General features: G+C 36.3%; 1 protein-coding gene across 10 annotated transcripts; it reads right to left on the bottom strand.

Annotated features, from left to right (window-relative positions):
- Positions 1 to 1087: 1087 nt before the first annotated feature.
- On the bottom strand, positions 1088 to 7659 carry LOC121253649 (soluble inorganic pyrophosphatase 3-like). Of its 10 annotated transcripts, XR_005938420.1 has the most exons (5): positions 7618 to 7659; positions 7413 to 7526; positions 5860 to 6100; positions 2081 to 2218; positions 1828 to 2001 (listed from the first exon to the last, which is right to left on the bottom strand). XR_005938420.1 is itself a non-coding variant. In XM_041153642.1 (4 exons), exons 1-4 carry the CDS (start codon positions 6450 to 6452, stop codon positions 1332 to 1334), a joined length of 351 nt encoding a protein of 116 aa, XP_041009576.1. In that variant the 5' UTR covers positions 6453 to 6872; the 3' UTR covers positions 1088 to 1331. The 10 variants fall into 10 exon arrangements, 1 of the variants encoding a protein (XP_041009576.1); XM_041153642.1 differs by lacking the exons at positions 5860 to 6100; positions 7413 to 7526; positions 7618 to 7659 and adding exons at positions 1088 to 1406; positions 6344 to 6872 and having other exon boundaries at positions 1973 to 2001; XR_005938419.1 differs by lacking the exon at positions 7618 to 7659 and having other exon boundaries at positions 7413 to 7597.
- Positions 7660 to 15219: the final 7560 nt, after the last annotated feature.

Here is a 15219-nt window from a genome sequence, read left to right as displayed (position 1 = left end):
TGGCATTTGTACAAGAAATTAAATTTTTTCCAACGCTCAAAATATCACCAATACCCTTAATAATCGTTACATTTGATCATTTTCGATGATTTCTAAGTCATTACATGTTCTACAAAATTAAGGTGCTCAATTTCAGCGATATATAAAAATTGTCACAAAAAATTATTATTTTTGATGATTTATGTCCTGCGCATATATCTCAAAAATAGACAGAAATGATATTTCCGTTCACCCTTTAATCATTGTGAAAAGTCAATTGCGATGATACATACTATATTGCAAATGGTTGGAAAACCGCCGAAAATGACTCCATATTTTTCCCAGCAATTTTATATTATCATCGCCATTATGTATTTCCAGCAAGTGTCGCTGAAAAAAGTTTTTGCGGCTAATTTTACTCGCCAGAAAAGGTTTTTCAGAAAATAAGAAAAGGCACAAAAACAAAATCCACAAAAAAACATAATACACATCCAAATTATATGTTCTTGCTAAAAAAACAATTGCACAAGTGGGATGCACGAAACCAGACTTACAAATGATCTAAAAACCAATAACAAGTGTCACCAAGCAGGTAAAATATCCGAGTTGTAAAAAATAATATGTAAGAAACCAAGCCAAATAATAACTAATTCATCAAAGGAAATGTTAACAGGAGTATAAATGATTGTATCCATCAAAGAGTGATGACAGATGAAAATAGCAATATCCAACACTAAGCATGCATTTAATAGTCCATATTTTAGTAAAGAATTGGAGGAAACACTTACCACTTGTATATGATGCTGGTGGGAAGAAAGTTTTTATTAAATTGGATCAATAGATAAGAGATTGAGGTGGGAACGAGGAGGTAGAAAATTTCCTAATTAATTCCATATATGCATTCATTTTGAGTGTGATTTGCATGTATAGTCATTCTATTTCTGGTAATAAACATTTAACTTAAAAAACTGCAAGCAAGTGCTTCCAATGAACATATATGCCAGCATAGTAAGCCTAAATATATATACCTAAATAGATTTGATCAATAGGTATGTAACATCAGCCAGTTGCCTTGCCTGGATATTGAGAGTCTATAATGAAAGCAGGACTACAAATATTCACTTTTACAAGATGGAAAAAAAAAAAAAAAAAAAAAAACAATTCTCCAATCAGGCCAAATTCAATATGTCCAGATAATTATAAAAAGCTTGAATCTTTTAGTACATTATACCTACACAAATACTTGAATCTTTTGAACCAACATGTTCTAGTTAAATATGCATCAACGCAAAGCCAAAACAATATACTTTTCAGACTAGCACTAAAATCTTCCATTTAAAAGGACGAAATGGTCAATACCCCTTAATTAGTCCTATCTTCTTGTCAAGCTCATATTTCACCTTACTTCCCTTTGTGATCTCAACAACCTGTATCATTCCAATTAGTAATACAACAAAGAGATACATTAGAAAATGTGCCTGAAGAAAACGAGTTTCAATTTAAAAGTTGAAAATTCTTGCTAGATAAGAGAAAGTACTGGTAATTTAAGAAGGCTGAGAAAAGTTGGAAACTGGGAAATGGAGTCTAATAGATGTTGAGAATAATTTGCAAGGAAAGGGGATGATGGTCACAATATTAGCTTGCAGCACTAATGTTTTATTTACCCACCAGGATGAAAGGGAATGCTGCTGGATTGGGTTGCATGGGAATGACCATAAAGGTGTAACTGCTTTGATAATTCTTATTGGACAAGTGATATTTGCATGCTGGGAAAGAGTTAGAGATTCATAACAGAAATTAGTGCTAAGATGGTGATTTTAACTGCATGCTAGAAATCTCACTTGAGGGAGATTTTGGTTGCATTATTGGATGCCCTACAATCAATACAGGAAATACAGAAAAAAATAAGGCAAACAAAATTCAACCTCAGAACATGTCTATTCCCTTCACTAACAAACCACTTCATATTGTAAAGCCAAGTTTGAAAACATACACAGTTGAAAATATGAGATGCTCCATGTCCTGCAAACAAAGTTTTATGGAACAGAATTAGTACCTTTTAAGTTTATATGAACACTAAATATAGTAGGTTTATACATACCAATCCCGAGATCATGCCAAGGGTGTGCAGCAACTGATCTCCTTGACAAAGATGAAAGGATTCCCTCATTCAATTGGGGAACTGAACGTTGAGCATGACTTTCTTTAGCTTCAATTTCATGTGCCTCGTCACTCATCTCTAATAAGATGCAGAAAAAAGTGTCACATGGAAAGCTTGACAAAATATTAAAACTAACGAAGCCGTGGATTCAAAAACTCTGGTTCTTAAATTAGGATGACAAATATGAGAATTAATTATTTCAGTTGCAGGAGGTGGCAATGCAATAATCCTTATGCAGTCTGATATTGTTGCAGCCAAGATTATATACAAATCACTCTAGAAGTAAATGACATTTAGATCAAATACATGAAATTTTTGTAAAAATAGAATGTAAGGTGATATCATGGATCAAGAGCCTATTACAAAAAATGTGTTTCTTCCAAAGTTTCAAGAGTACTCAAATATAAACAATAGCCATTTCCAAACTTGGTGCAAAAATAAAACTTAAGATTACAATACAAAACATGTAATTTTCAAATTTAGTGCAAATACAAAACTTATACATGCCATTTTCAAACTCAGTGCAAATATAAAACAATAGATAACGTAAATCCAACCCACTATACATGCCATTTCCAAACTTAACAGTAGAATACAAAACATGTCACTTTGGCTGAAATATTGCAAATACAAAATCTGTCCTATTGTAGTATCTAACCAAAAGAAAGTCCATCAAATTTATTTGGTAACCGAGAGCTCACTTTACATGAAATTTGCATGCGTTTTATGAGTATTATGAAATACTAATAATAAAAAATATGGTCCTTGGTAAATTGAAATACAACATACTCAACTCAACTAAGCTTTAATCCCAAATGTATAAGTCTTAAAACCACATAGAAGAGTATCCTATTAACTCCACAGCAAAGAACTAAAAGTGCTTCCTATATTTTAGCATCCAATGTCATATATTCTTGTAGCATACGGATCCAAATTTAGGGCTTAAAACTAGTATTTTATTTATTTATTTATTTTATTGTTTTATATTTTTATTATCATTTTAGAAAATGTGCTAACAGATAGATTAAATTAGTGATTCCTTCCCTATCCAAAACCTTCGTATACTTTATCCATTAAGTTCCTGTGTTAGACTCGGTTTCCAGTTTGAGATTAACTCCAACTCAAACTCTTCAAATCCTCTCAGAATCTGTATCCTCGTAAGAATAGGCTCCTAAAGTTTAGGCAATTTCGAATTATAAACAATCTCCTAAAGATGTACGTTGTTTCCCTCCTTCGCCTATAAGAAACCCACAAGGCCTCCGAAGTGTACACACAAAAATCCCTAGAGAAAAGACTCTTTCACGTAGAGAAAGAAACTCACCCGCAAGCACCACGCAGCATCCCTCCCAGCAACCAACAGCCATCTCGAAAGACCACCTGCCATACCACCACAGAAAATGCCAGCCAACCTATTTTCGTCGCACCCACTCCCTTAGGTAAGCCTTGCCGCCGCGCGCCACCTTCCTCCCTCTCAATATTTTAAGTTTTCATTTTTCTCTCTAAACTCTCTCTCTCTCTCGGTGTCGCACCACCATCGGGACTCCCTCAGTTGCGCCGCCGGTCACTTCCAGTCACCCAGAGTCGCTGCGCAACAGTTTACTTTTCCCCTCGGTTAGTTGCCTTCCGTCGCACGATGCTCCTCTCAGGAGCTTTTCTTTCTCAGCCCTTAGGGCTTTTACGTTACTGATGTTAGAGTGGGCCACGAGCCTTAAGCTTTTTGGCCAAGAGCCTTATAAACTCGAAGAGGACCTATTTCTACACGGGCCATGTTTTAAGTTGGACCCAATCTTACAGAAACTGGTATAATATTTAAAAAGACTGTTTTCTAATGTGGGTCTACAGTATTATTAAACCTGGGTTGCAAAATCATTACATTGTTATTCTATAAAATACATAATATGTAGATATTTTCTACTATTTTATATTTAAGGACTAGATATGATATTATTGTTTTAGTAGCCATAAAATAGTGAGATTAATCAATGAATTCAGTATATAGTTAGATATTTTATTAGATTTAAAGTTTATGATATGTGCTCAAGTGGGAAAGATAGTAGGACATTTTTCCTAGAAGATTAGTAACATCGTGTACCTCGAATAGGTAACGCGCTATCACTTGGAAGTCAGGAAGCAACGCTAAGAGGTAAATAGTATGATCATATGAATGCATGCGTACTGTGAATATTATTGTTATGTATGAAAATGTGATGTCCTTATGATGATTATCTATGCTACGCTATAAGACAAGTCAAGATTAGATTCCTTTCATGATCTTTGATGAAATATGAGATTATGCTTGAATGAATGAATTTGTTATTTGATTGATTGAATGTTACTAAAATCATATGAAAGCCATGAGATGTTCATGTAGTAATTCAAGTCAAATATGCCATGTAATAGAATAGTCAAATTATGCAAGCCATGTTCATATAATAATTAGATCATGTACGCCATGTTCATGTAGCACGTAGATCATGTATGCCATGTTCATGTAGCACGCAAATCATGTATGCCATGTTCATGTAATACTTAGATCATGTATGTCATGGAATGTCATAAAATGTTCAGTTCTAGTCATGTTATGTTATGCCATGTTAAGAAAGTTCATGAAGCCTAGTAAATTCCCATGCATTAAGAAAGATAAGAAATTTTAATACAGTACCACGGACTCAAGCGTGGTTAACCACAAGTAAAGTGAAACACGGACCCAAGCGTGTTTTACTCCACGTTATTCAGTTAAGTGAAACACGGACTCAAGCCTTGTTCACTCCATGTTACTCAAGTGAAACACGGACCCAAGCGTGTTTCACTCCATGTTACTCAGTTAAGTGAAACACGGACCCAAGCGTGTTTCACTTCATGTTACTCAGTTAAGTGAAATACGGACCCAAGCGTGTTTCACTTCATGTTACTCAGTTAAGTGAAACACGGACCCAAGTGTGTTTCACTCCATGTTATGCCAGTTAAGTGAAACACGGTGTTTCACTCCATGTTAAACAAGATAAACAAGTTATTATACATTCACATTACATATTATGTATGCTTCAGCTCATGATGATGGATAGATATGTGCTATGTAAATATATGACGATATATGTATATATGTTGTTAAAAGTCTTCAGAAACTAAATCCATGCTAGGCCAGATTATGTTTTACAGTATAATGTGCTATTTACTAAGTATTCGACTCATTCTTGTTTGTCTTCTTGTTTCTTTCATGTCTAATTGTTACAGATGATGTTTATGACGATGCAGAGCTGGATGGCCAGGAGTAGATTTAGTACAAAGGATTAGGAAGGAATAGATGATAATTCACACAAGAATAAGACGTCTTTTACGTCATTCCTAGGATTAATTTATGTTCTTTTACTTTACGTTCAGTTTTTGAGACGATTATGTTCAAATCAGTTTTTAATATTTTATCGCTTTTAAATAAATGAGGTATATTCAAGATATGAATCTCTTTACCGGGCATTATGTTATGAATGTTAGTAACATCTCTATCCTATGAGAACGGGGTGTTACAATTCTTCTTTTCTTCTTTGCATCAAATTATCTTATCACTTTTCTTAAATCCATGCATAAACTCTTATTGAACCTAATCTCTCCAAATAAATGAAATGCTGTTTCATTGTTGGAAGCAAATAATAAACTATATATCAACCTCAACCTCAAATTATAAACATTTCAGAAAAATCGGTGAATTAATTAAGGCTAACCTTTAGCATGTCGCCTTCACTAAATGCCCTCTGCATTCCATAAACTGCACCAAAATCCATGCATAAACTGCACCAAACGGTTCTTCCAAGTATGCTCAAATTTGAAGCAAGTGATTCCTCTTGATTGAATGAAATGATAACACCACCCCAAGTAATGAGTACTCTAGCTAGGTGTCTCTCATGTATGCTACTTGTGTATGGGGGTTGCACCATTGCACTTATTAATAAAATCTTCTTACTTCTAAAAAATAAATAAAGGGAAACTCAGTAACAGAATGTGTTTAGAGAAGTTATTTTTAGTGACTAACAGAGTGTCTTGAGGCTATTGGAAATTAGACCAGTTTATCATGTTTTCATAAGATTCTATGTCTTCTCCCTCCAATTCTAAATGTGTTTAGAGAAGTTCTGGGAAAATATGTTTATCAATAGAGTACAAAACTAAGTTACAAACAGAACAAAGGACAAAGGTTAAACCACACTATACCTTCCACATCAGGTTCTTTGGATGAGTAACTGATGGTTAGCAAAATGAGGAGTACTAGCCAGCATATGGTTAGCTTTAGAGGATGCCAGCTTAAAACATTTACAAACATGCAACAGTCCTCAATTTCCAAGGAGTATTCACTTGGTGACCTCCTGCCCAATTTCTGGAACTCTACATAAAGGAAAATAAAGCACCAAGGAATACATTGTTAAATATTATTTTTCTGGAAATGCAAAATAACACTTCATACATTATTCTCTTTGTCCACATTACATGAGAGTTTTAAAATGGCATGCCTTTGGATAAAAGAATAAAAATCTTCTTATTACGCTTGGAAATCCAAGGCTTTTACCATTCAGTATACATTTTAGCAGAAACAGTCGAAGCAAAGTCATGAGAGTGTTCAAAGTAGTTCAACAATAATAAGTTTGCAAAACGCAAAAAGGCAAGTCCTTTTTTCTTTAAAGTGGGTACTAGTTGATAAAAATCCCTTAAAATGTCCCTACTAGTCAAACAAAAGTTTCCTTGGCTAGAAGCTAGAGCATTGATATCCTCTTACATACATGATCCAAAATTAAAACCTGATGCACTGCCACCATTTTAACCATTTTGAAACCCTCCTTTGAGGAAAGTTATTCTCATTTTCAGAAAGGCAAGTCAAATAAAAGCTTTTCAATTTGAAGCCATGATCAGCGTATGCCAAGAAACAAGAACAAAAACTAATGTCAGCTTATTTTGGGAAAAATCTGAGTCAATATAATTTGGTGTAATCCAATGTGTGTGTGTGTGTGTTTGTGTGTTTGTGTGTGTGTGTGTGTGTGTGTGTGAACATGCATCATGTACATGACCAATGATTTGTATATATCACAGATGCATAACCTTAATTGACTGATCCTATGGATCTACAACCAATTCCAATACTGCACGATTCTGAAAAAGGAAGTTACGTACATAATCTCGGTTTGAAAATCAGATTCCCCTATATAATATGGCAAAGATCAGACAAATGGCTTCTCCATCCCCGAGAGACTGAAAAATGATAAAGAGCATTTGTGCAAGAAATACTTACATTGATTGGGGATCCGAGCGTTCAGAAGAGGAATGCCTTCACTTCAAAGGAAGCCAATGGACGTTGTTCAGCGTTGAGAGGGAAATCGACGCCAGAATACTGTGGTCATCGCACCTGAATACAGAGCCCTTTCGCCAACTCAACTCTTCCGCAAATCAAATAAATTGAAAAAAAGGTTTTGAATAGACTAGATTAAGTGTACCACCCCCCAATCTCCAACAAATTTCATATTGTCATTGAAGAAACCCTAAACCGCGCAGTGGTGGAAATGAAATTACCTACAGCTAGCCGTTGTTTCCGCGAGAGAGATGATGGTTGTGGCCTTCGGTGGGTCCCTTCACCAGAGTATGTTTTCAGACGAAAAAGAAACCACCGATATAGACATTGCGAGTTTCGGAAAGGAGAAGGGGAAATGAGATTTCTCGTCAAATGAGGTGATGATGTTTAATATACAAATGGGGGAAATGTATCGAGACGAGGAGGTGAGGTAGCGATGGCGTGGTCGGGTCGGTGGTGACTAGCTGTGCGCGGTGGAGGCTTGAGGGAGAAGAGGGTTTTGGGAGAGCGGGGAGAGGCCAGGAGGGAATTAAATTGAGGGAAAAATACGCGGTTTAAATTTTATTATTTTCTGCGACATTTTTCATTCACGGCTAATAAAGATTATGGGTTTGTTTGCATCATCAATTCATCTCAATTTATTATTATAATTTTTTACATTTTAATATAAAATATAATAAACAATTCAACTTTTTAAAATTTTAAAATAATAATAATAATATTAAAAAATAATATTCTAACAATATTTTATCATCTCAACTCAATTCAATTCAACTCATTTCAACATTCAAACGCAGCCTAAGTGTTCCAGATGACTTTTACGGCGACAATTTTCGTCGTAAATAATATTTGTTATGGCAATTTTCTAAATTCGACGCATGGAAAATTATGCTACCATAAAAAATATTTTCTTGAATGACGAAATTGCTGCAATAGATATAAAAGTCACCACAATAAATTAAACAATAAATTCTCCATCAGAATTTTCAAATTGACTTTAAAACTACAGCAAATAAGCAAATAAGGACTATTTGTCACGATTTTTTTGCAATGATCTTAAAATCACTGAAAAAAGTCTGATTTCTTATAATTGGTGAGTTATAAACGGTGGTTAGAGGAAGAGAATGGAAAGTGGGAGAGAATGGTGTAGCCATGATTGTTCAAGAGAAATTTGAAAATAACCAAAGGACTTCCTAAGAACCTTTGGGAATACCAAGAACCTTGGTACATGGATGCCATTCGGTTCCTTGGCCGAAATGTCCCTTCCTTTTATCTAAGATGGGATTGCATTGGAAAACCAAAAGTCACCTTCTTGCAAGTGGAGTATGGCCTCCCAACCGAAACCCTCTTTGCCCTTATTCATTTGTCTATGTTCAATGTACTTGATGGCAAAAAGGTAAATCTCAAAAATTGTCGTGCTGAAAATATTTGCAAATGCACAGAATCGTAACAAGTAGTAAAGTGTTTTAAAGAAAACGAATGTTGAACCTACAGGTAATAATTATGCTATTGAGTATTAAAAATTTACTAAATTAATTACTATTTGGAAAGTCAAAATTTGAAAAATGGATTATTTAAATTAAACTGAAGAAAATATTATTAAAATTAAGATTTTAAAGATAATAAGAATAGATTTAGAGCGTTTGATTTCACCTAGCAAATTCCACACAATTTATTCCTCCTTGTTATAGAATTCCAATTATCTCAAGTTGATGATAAAAATCTCTTAACAATTCAATATGCTCTCTTGAACAATACTAAACATATCCCCGACTAATAATTTCATATCTCTATGTGAATTTAACTAATTGGAGACTCATTAAGTTCTTTAGATTTTTCTTGAAGATCATACTAATCGCAATAAAATATCTCTACTTTCACTCAACTAATGGTGTTTAATCCTATAGCTTTAATCATAAATCAACTTTCGGTCTCATCGTGATTCAGTAGATCAAATAATAATTAACTAGAAAATTTTAAGCATTAAGAACAAGGAATAAACACTCAATCAAGGAAATATTGAAAATAAAATAACTAAGAATATAAATTGTGTGTTCAATGCTAGACTATATCAAAACTTTAGAAAATAAAATTAGTTCATAATGAAATTGAAAAGAAAAATAATAAAACTAGTGTTATTCATTGTAGTCAGTTGATTAAGCATGCGGCTCCTGCTTCTACCCTCCAGATCCGCTTCCTTGAAACAAACTTAAATGATAAACTCTGGACTATTAAAATCTAAAACTCCGTCTCTTCTCCCATCTATTCATCCCACAAGACAAGATTAAATAGATGTCAAAACTCAAATCCGGAAACAAGATAAATATTGCTACAATCTAGCCTAACGATCTAGAAACTAGTTTCTAAAGATAAATGTTAACATAAAAGAAATTACCCCAAGAATAACATAATTATCTAAAATAGAAGATTTAGTAATAAGCGGCTTGATTTATGGAGTTAGGGAGGATTTTGTTGTCAGCAGATTGAATGCAGAACTTGGAAGGGTCCCACCAGGTAGATGCCATGTGCACTGACTATAACTGGTCTCCTCACCCAATGGCCAAGATGTAATGTGATGGCCTGTGATGGCCAGAGTTTTTGTCTAGGCTTGGCCTTTAGAATTGTTATAGGTTGCCATGGTATTTTAGAAGCCTTAGTAACTTTGAAAGGCCTTAGAAGCCTTTGATATAGTAACTTAAGCCCAAGAGAAGAGTGACTCTAGTTTACTTTGGAATTTCAGCCTTATTGACAATTTAGGTCCAATGGTTTAGGCCCATGATCCAATTCTAAATTTGCTAAGTGTTATGTGGCCGAAGAATGTTATACTTTGAACATAGTCTTAAAAGTGGGCTAAGGGGGAAAAAGAGGTGTAGGAAAGCACCAAGATAGGCTTACACGCCTAGTCCATTGCTTTTTGTCCAGAATTCAAGTTCCAAGGTAGGTTTATTGGAAATGGAAGACTAGGGAAGTGAAATTGTGTCTTTCTAAAATTTTTGCACAGGAAACTGAAGGGAGACCTTTGGGATTTCGAATTTTGTTAGGTTTTGCATGTGCCAAGTATGCACCAAGTTTCTAGAAAACTCTTGGGATGAAACTTTTATATCAAGAATAAGTTTGCCCCTAGGGTTTTCGGCTAGCATATCTCACAAGCATTTCATTTGCTTGCCACTTGTCATTTAGTGTATTTTGGACCAATGAAATGTGAAGGATCACCTAGAGAATGAATATTGGGAAGATGAAGCAACACCTTGGGAATGGAAAGTGAAAGGGACGGCTAGGGCTATGGCACAGACCCAATGCCACTTGTCCTCCATGCCAAGAGGTCCTTGTTGGGAATAGGAAAAGGCATGCATGGTTTTACCAAGTTACCCCTTGAGAAGACATGGACTTGTTAAAGGAAAGGAAGGTATAAGAGGGAAATGAGATTTTCGGCCAAGGAGGGAAGCCCAATGCACCACCTCCAAGAATGCCCCTTCCCAGTGCAATCTAAGTGGAGAACTCCAAGAGGTTTTCAATTTTTGAGAGAGGAAGAAGAAGAAACCTTGACACTTGTCTCACATGCAAGGGTTTTGGTTCAAACAAGGAGGGAAGTGAAGGGTCTCTATATAAAGAGAAGGGTTCTTGCCTAGGAGGCTCTTCCCTTGCCATTTTTCAGATTTCGCATGAGTTTCCATTCTCTCCACACAATTTTCTCAAGTTTGTTTGAAAGCACTTTCATTTTCTTGTGTTTCCTCTCCAACCAAACCAGAAGGATCCTTGCAAGAGAATGATTTCGGCACTACTCAAGGATTTGCAAGGTAATGTTCAGTTTTTCCTAAGTCTTACTCATACACAAGTCTTTTCTCAATCCGAAAATGTGATTCAAATCTCATTACACTTTGCGAAATGATAGAACACACACTTTCTACTATTTTCTTGGAAATAACCTAGGGAAACCCTAGAGACCGAATAGTGAAGGGGGAATTTACCCTCCATGCTTTGACCGTTACATGTATTCTTGGCTACCTTAGGTTTTGTTTTATCTTATGAGTGAAATGAAGAGGGTTTTAACCTAATAACCCTAGAAGCCGAATGGCTTAAGACCAAGTGATGCTCTAGAAACACACACACGCACTCAAGAACATGAGATGGGGTTTTAGATGTTCTTTCTAATATGGTATGTTTGGACTTACAGCTTGCCAGTGTTTCTTTACAAGGATTTTGTAGGTATACACTCAACCTAATCTTGGTTATTATTTGTATATGAATGTGTAAATCTTTTCATTACCATGTTTGTTTTGGTTGCTATTTATTGATTGCTTGTTTGATTATGTTAATGTGATCTTATATCAATTAATGGAAGAAATTATGTACTTTGAAATTGGGATGAATATGCCATGAAATACTTGTATATGTTTCGGTTTTCACATATTTAAGAATGATGGAATATGTATCATGATATTTCGGCCATACCATGTCTTGAATGATTTAGACCTTAGCCAAATGTTACGATTTCATACATTGTTTTACTATGCTTTGATCCTATGTTATTTGCTTGAAGATGAGATCATGTTTAAGTGATGAATTTCATGATTTTTACCCCTATATGTTTTGGCCTAAGCAAGTTCTTATGGTTCCATGAATGTGTTTGAATGTTTCATGTGTTTTATGTTATCATGCCATGAATTGAACATGTTATGTTTAGCTATTTTATACATTACATTCCATATGTCACATGTTCTAATGGAACTCCTTCATCCACTTTGGAGTACTTAAGAATGGAGTGGTAATCTTTGGGTTGACAAAGAATAGTCGACGAGCCTCGAATGGATTCTTTTTAAAGAATGCTAGAGCGAGGAAGCACCCAACACTAGTGGTGCAGAAGACATGTAACCCGACGAAGTAAGGTTGAGTTAATATGATTCTTTATTTATGGCGTATTCATCACGATGTACAAACCGTTGATGGTGCGGTAACTAGCAGGAACACGCTGTGCAATGAGAGGAGCCATGTTGTGTTCACCCTCTGAACAAGTATAAGAGCTCATATGATAAGGATCACTCAACGAAAATCTTGTGATATGTTTTGATAAGGCAAGTTCTGAATAAGATCACGTGAATAAGAAAGTTAATAAGTTTTTATGAAAAGTTTAAGTCTCTGTTACATGTCTTTTGTAAATGGTCAAGTACATAAGTCAAGTTCTGGTTAAGGTATAAGTCAAGTACATGCCCATGCACTCATATCATGATATACTTTTTGTATGCTGGTATTAACTGTGGTATGTAGTGTGATTACTTGCTGAGATTTCTCGAAATCTCGTTGTGGTAGTTTCTATTGCCATTCCCCAACCAGAATGGTAGAAGTTATAACAGGTTTAGTTGAAGATGACACCCATGACCAAGAGGAAGGGAACGAGACCTTCTCCTCTGGAGAGGATTGTCCCTAAAATGGCCATGAATCGGCCTGAGCCTTCCCTCTGACAGGTACTCGAGGCCATTGATCGAGAGATCACGGGTATACTTGAATTCATTGTAGAATTCAAGTGGTATCACAACCGAGACAAGGATAGGGTTTTAGAGAAGCGTGTGAAGCCCGAATCTTTTTGAAGTACTGGAGTTTAAGTATTTTGTGGAAAGAAGAAAAGGGGGGGGGGGGGGAGAAGGAAGGCATCAACATTTATGACTAACTTTTGTGGACTTATGTTTCTTTTGTGGGAATCTCGTGTTTTGGAAATTTTAAAATTATGCTTCATTCTTTTGGGATATTTTGCCTTTAAGGCCTATGTTTATGTTTTGGACAATGTCTTGAGTTATGATATTAGTTTATGGTGCCATGTGCTTTCCAATTGCTTATCGCGTTGCTTAGCTTATCCGACTTTTATTAAATTTTGCAATGTATCGTTATTGTATATTGCTAGTGTACTTAGGTCATAGCATATTATCTGTCATGTACGAGGGGTGTGTAGCTTTGTGTTACATGTCCCGGCATCTCAATTACCGTCCAATCCCAAGCGGGGGCTGGGGGCCACAGAGCATGGTATCAGAGTAATTATGTCTATGGGTAAATCCACACGTTGTCCTAGGAATGCATGGTACCTTTAACTAGGCTTGAGATCTGTAGTCTTAGGCTTGAATCTTATAGCTTTAGGCTTGAATGCGGAGGAAGAAGGAGATATGTCAGAAGATCGCTAGATCAAGGGAAGAAAGGTTATCCTCCTTGAGGAAAGGACTGACCACGCTGGTTTATGCATTTTTAGGAAGAAGGAAATTATGGTCCGAAACTGGAGTGAGAATACATCTCCTAGAGGTAGGGATCAAGAGGCTGGGGATCCTCCAATGGAAGGGGGACAGGCTATAGCTGTAGCTATTCGCCAGAAGACTGAGGTGGTGCATACTCAGGTGGAACAAGGACAGAATGCTAGATAGGCACCACTTAGAGGAGAACAATGATGTACTTACGAGAAGTTTATGGTGTATAGATACCCGAATTTCGTTGGAATAGAAGGACCTTTGAAGGCTAACAAGTGGCCTATGGATTTAGAAATAACATTCAAAATTAGTGGATGAACTGAGGGGCAGAAGGTCCAGTACGCGGGACATATACTCCAGGGAGAAGCAGGAATTTGGTGGCAAACCAAACGACAGCTTTTGGCCCAAGAATTGGGAAGTCTAACCGCACTCACTTGGGAACGATTCAAGACATAGTTTGACAACTGTTTCTTTCCAGAGAAGGCTAAGCAGTAGAATGCTTTGGAATTTGCAAGTTTGATTCAAGGGAGTAAAATGGTCGATCAGTACGCCGCTCGTTTTATGGCAATGGGAAGGTTTACATCTCATCTGATCAGTACCGAGAATATGCAAGAAAGTTCCAGGATGGTTTGCAACCTCGTATTCAAAACCAAGTAGCATGTCTATAGATAGGAAATTTCCACGAATTGGTTAATGTGGCTTCAATAGTAGAGGCGGAGCAACGAAGACTAAACACATAGGCTCAAGCGGATAGGTAAATGAGATTTTCTTACTTGTTAGGAAGTAATATGGGGAAGCGAAAGGCCCCGGTAACCCCAAGCAAGGGAAAGGGCATGGTAGTTGGGAAGGCAGCACCCATTACTCCACCACCTTGTCGCCAATGCGGGAAGAGGCACAGTGGAGAATGTCGAAGGGCCTTGGGAGCGTGTTTTAGATGTGGTCAAACCAGCCATATGATTCTGGATTGTCCGCAGATTACACCTGGAGGAGTGTCGACGCCAAATGCTAAACCCAAGACTATAGCAAAGGCCAAGGTTTTTGCTATTACGCCAAGAGAAGTGGACCCAGAAGCTAATGAGACGACAGACATGGGAGTGATTACTGGTAACATTTCCAACTTTGCCTTAATTGTAGATAGCTTGTGTTTGGGAAATCTTAAGTAATCATAGTTATCTCTTTAGGTTGAGTTAGATTGAAGTAGTACGAGGTATGTGCTTTGTTTGATTCTGGAGCATCGAGGTCTTTTATCTCTAGTAGATGCGTACAACGATGTGAGCTCAATGATGAGCCAATGTCTCGAAAGTTTTTGTAGCTATCCCCGACAGGAAGGTAGTCGGTTGTACAAGTATAGTTACCAATTGCCCATTGGAAATCGTGAATTTGGTCTTGATCGTAGATTTGATTCTTTTCATATGATGGAATTCGATCTAATCTTAGGAATGAACTGGTTGTCAAGGCATTATACCCAAATAGACTGTTGGAGGCGGGAGGTAGTGTTTAACTTACCTGCACATGAAAGGATT

This window comes from Juglans microcarpa x Juglans regia, chromosome 2S (genome assembly GCF_004785595.1).
Source record: "Juglans microcarpa x Juglans regia isolate MS1-56 chromosome 2S, Jm3101_v1.0, whole genome shotgun sequence".
Classification (NCBI taxonomy): Eukaryota; Viridiplantae; Streptophyta; class Magnoliopsida; order Fagales; family Juglandaceae; genus Juglans; species Juglans microcarpa x Juglans regia.
Note: the sequence above shows the minus strand (reverse complement) of the source record. Positions and strands in the feature narration are given on the sequence as shown.

Coding starts and splice junctions, on each gene's coding strand:
- LOC121253649 (XM_041153642.1), bottom strand. CDS start 6,452: ATGTTTGTAAATGTTTTAAGCTGGCATCCTCTAAAGCTAACCATATGC. Junction 2,002..2,080: donor TTGGCATGATCTCGGGATTG/GTATGTATAAAC, acceptor CTTTGTTTGCAG/GACATGGAGCATCTCATATT. Junction 1,407..1,972: donor CATCTCATATTTTCAACTGT/GTATGTTTTCAA, acceptor GGAATGATACAG/GTTGTTGAGATCACAAAGGG.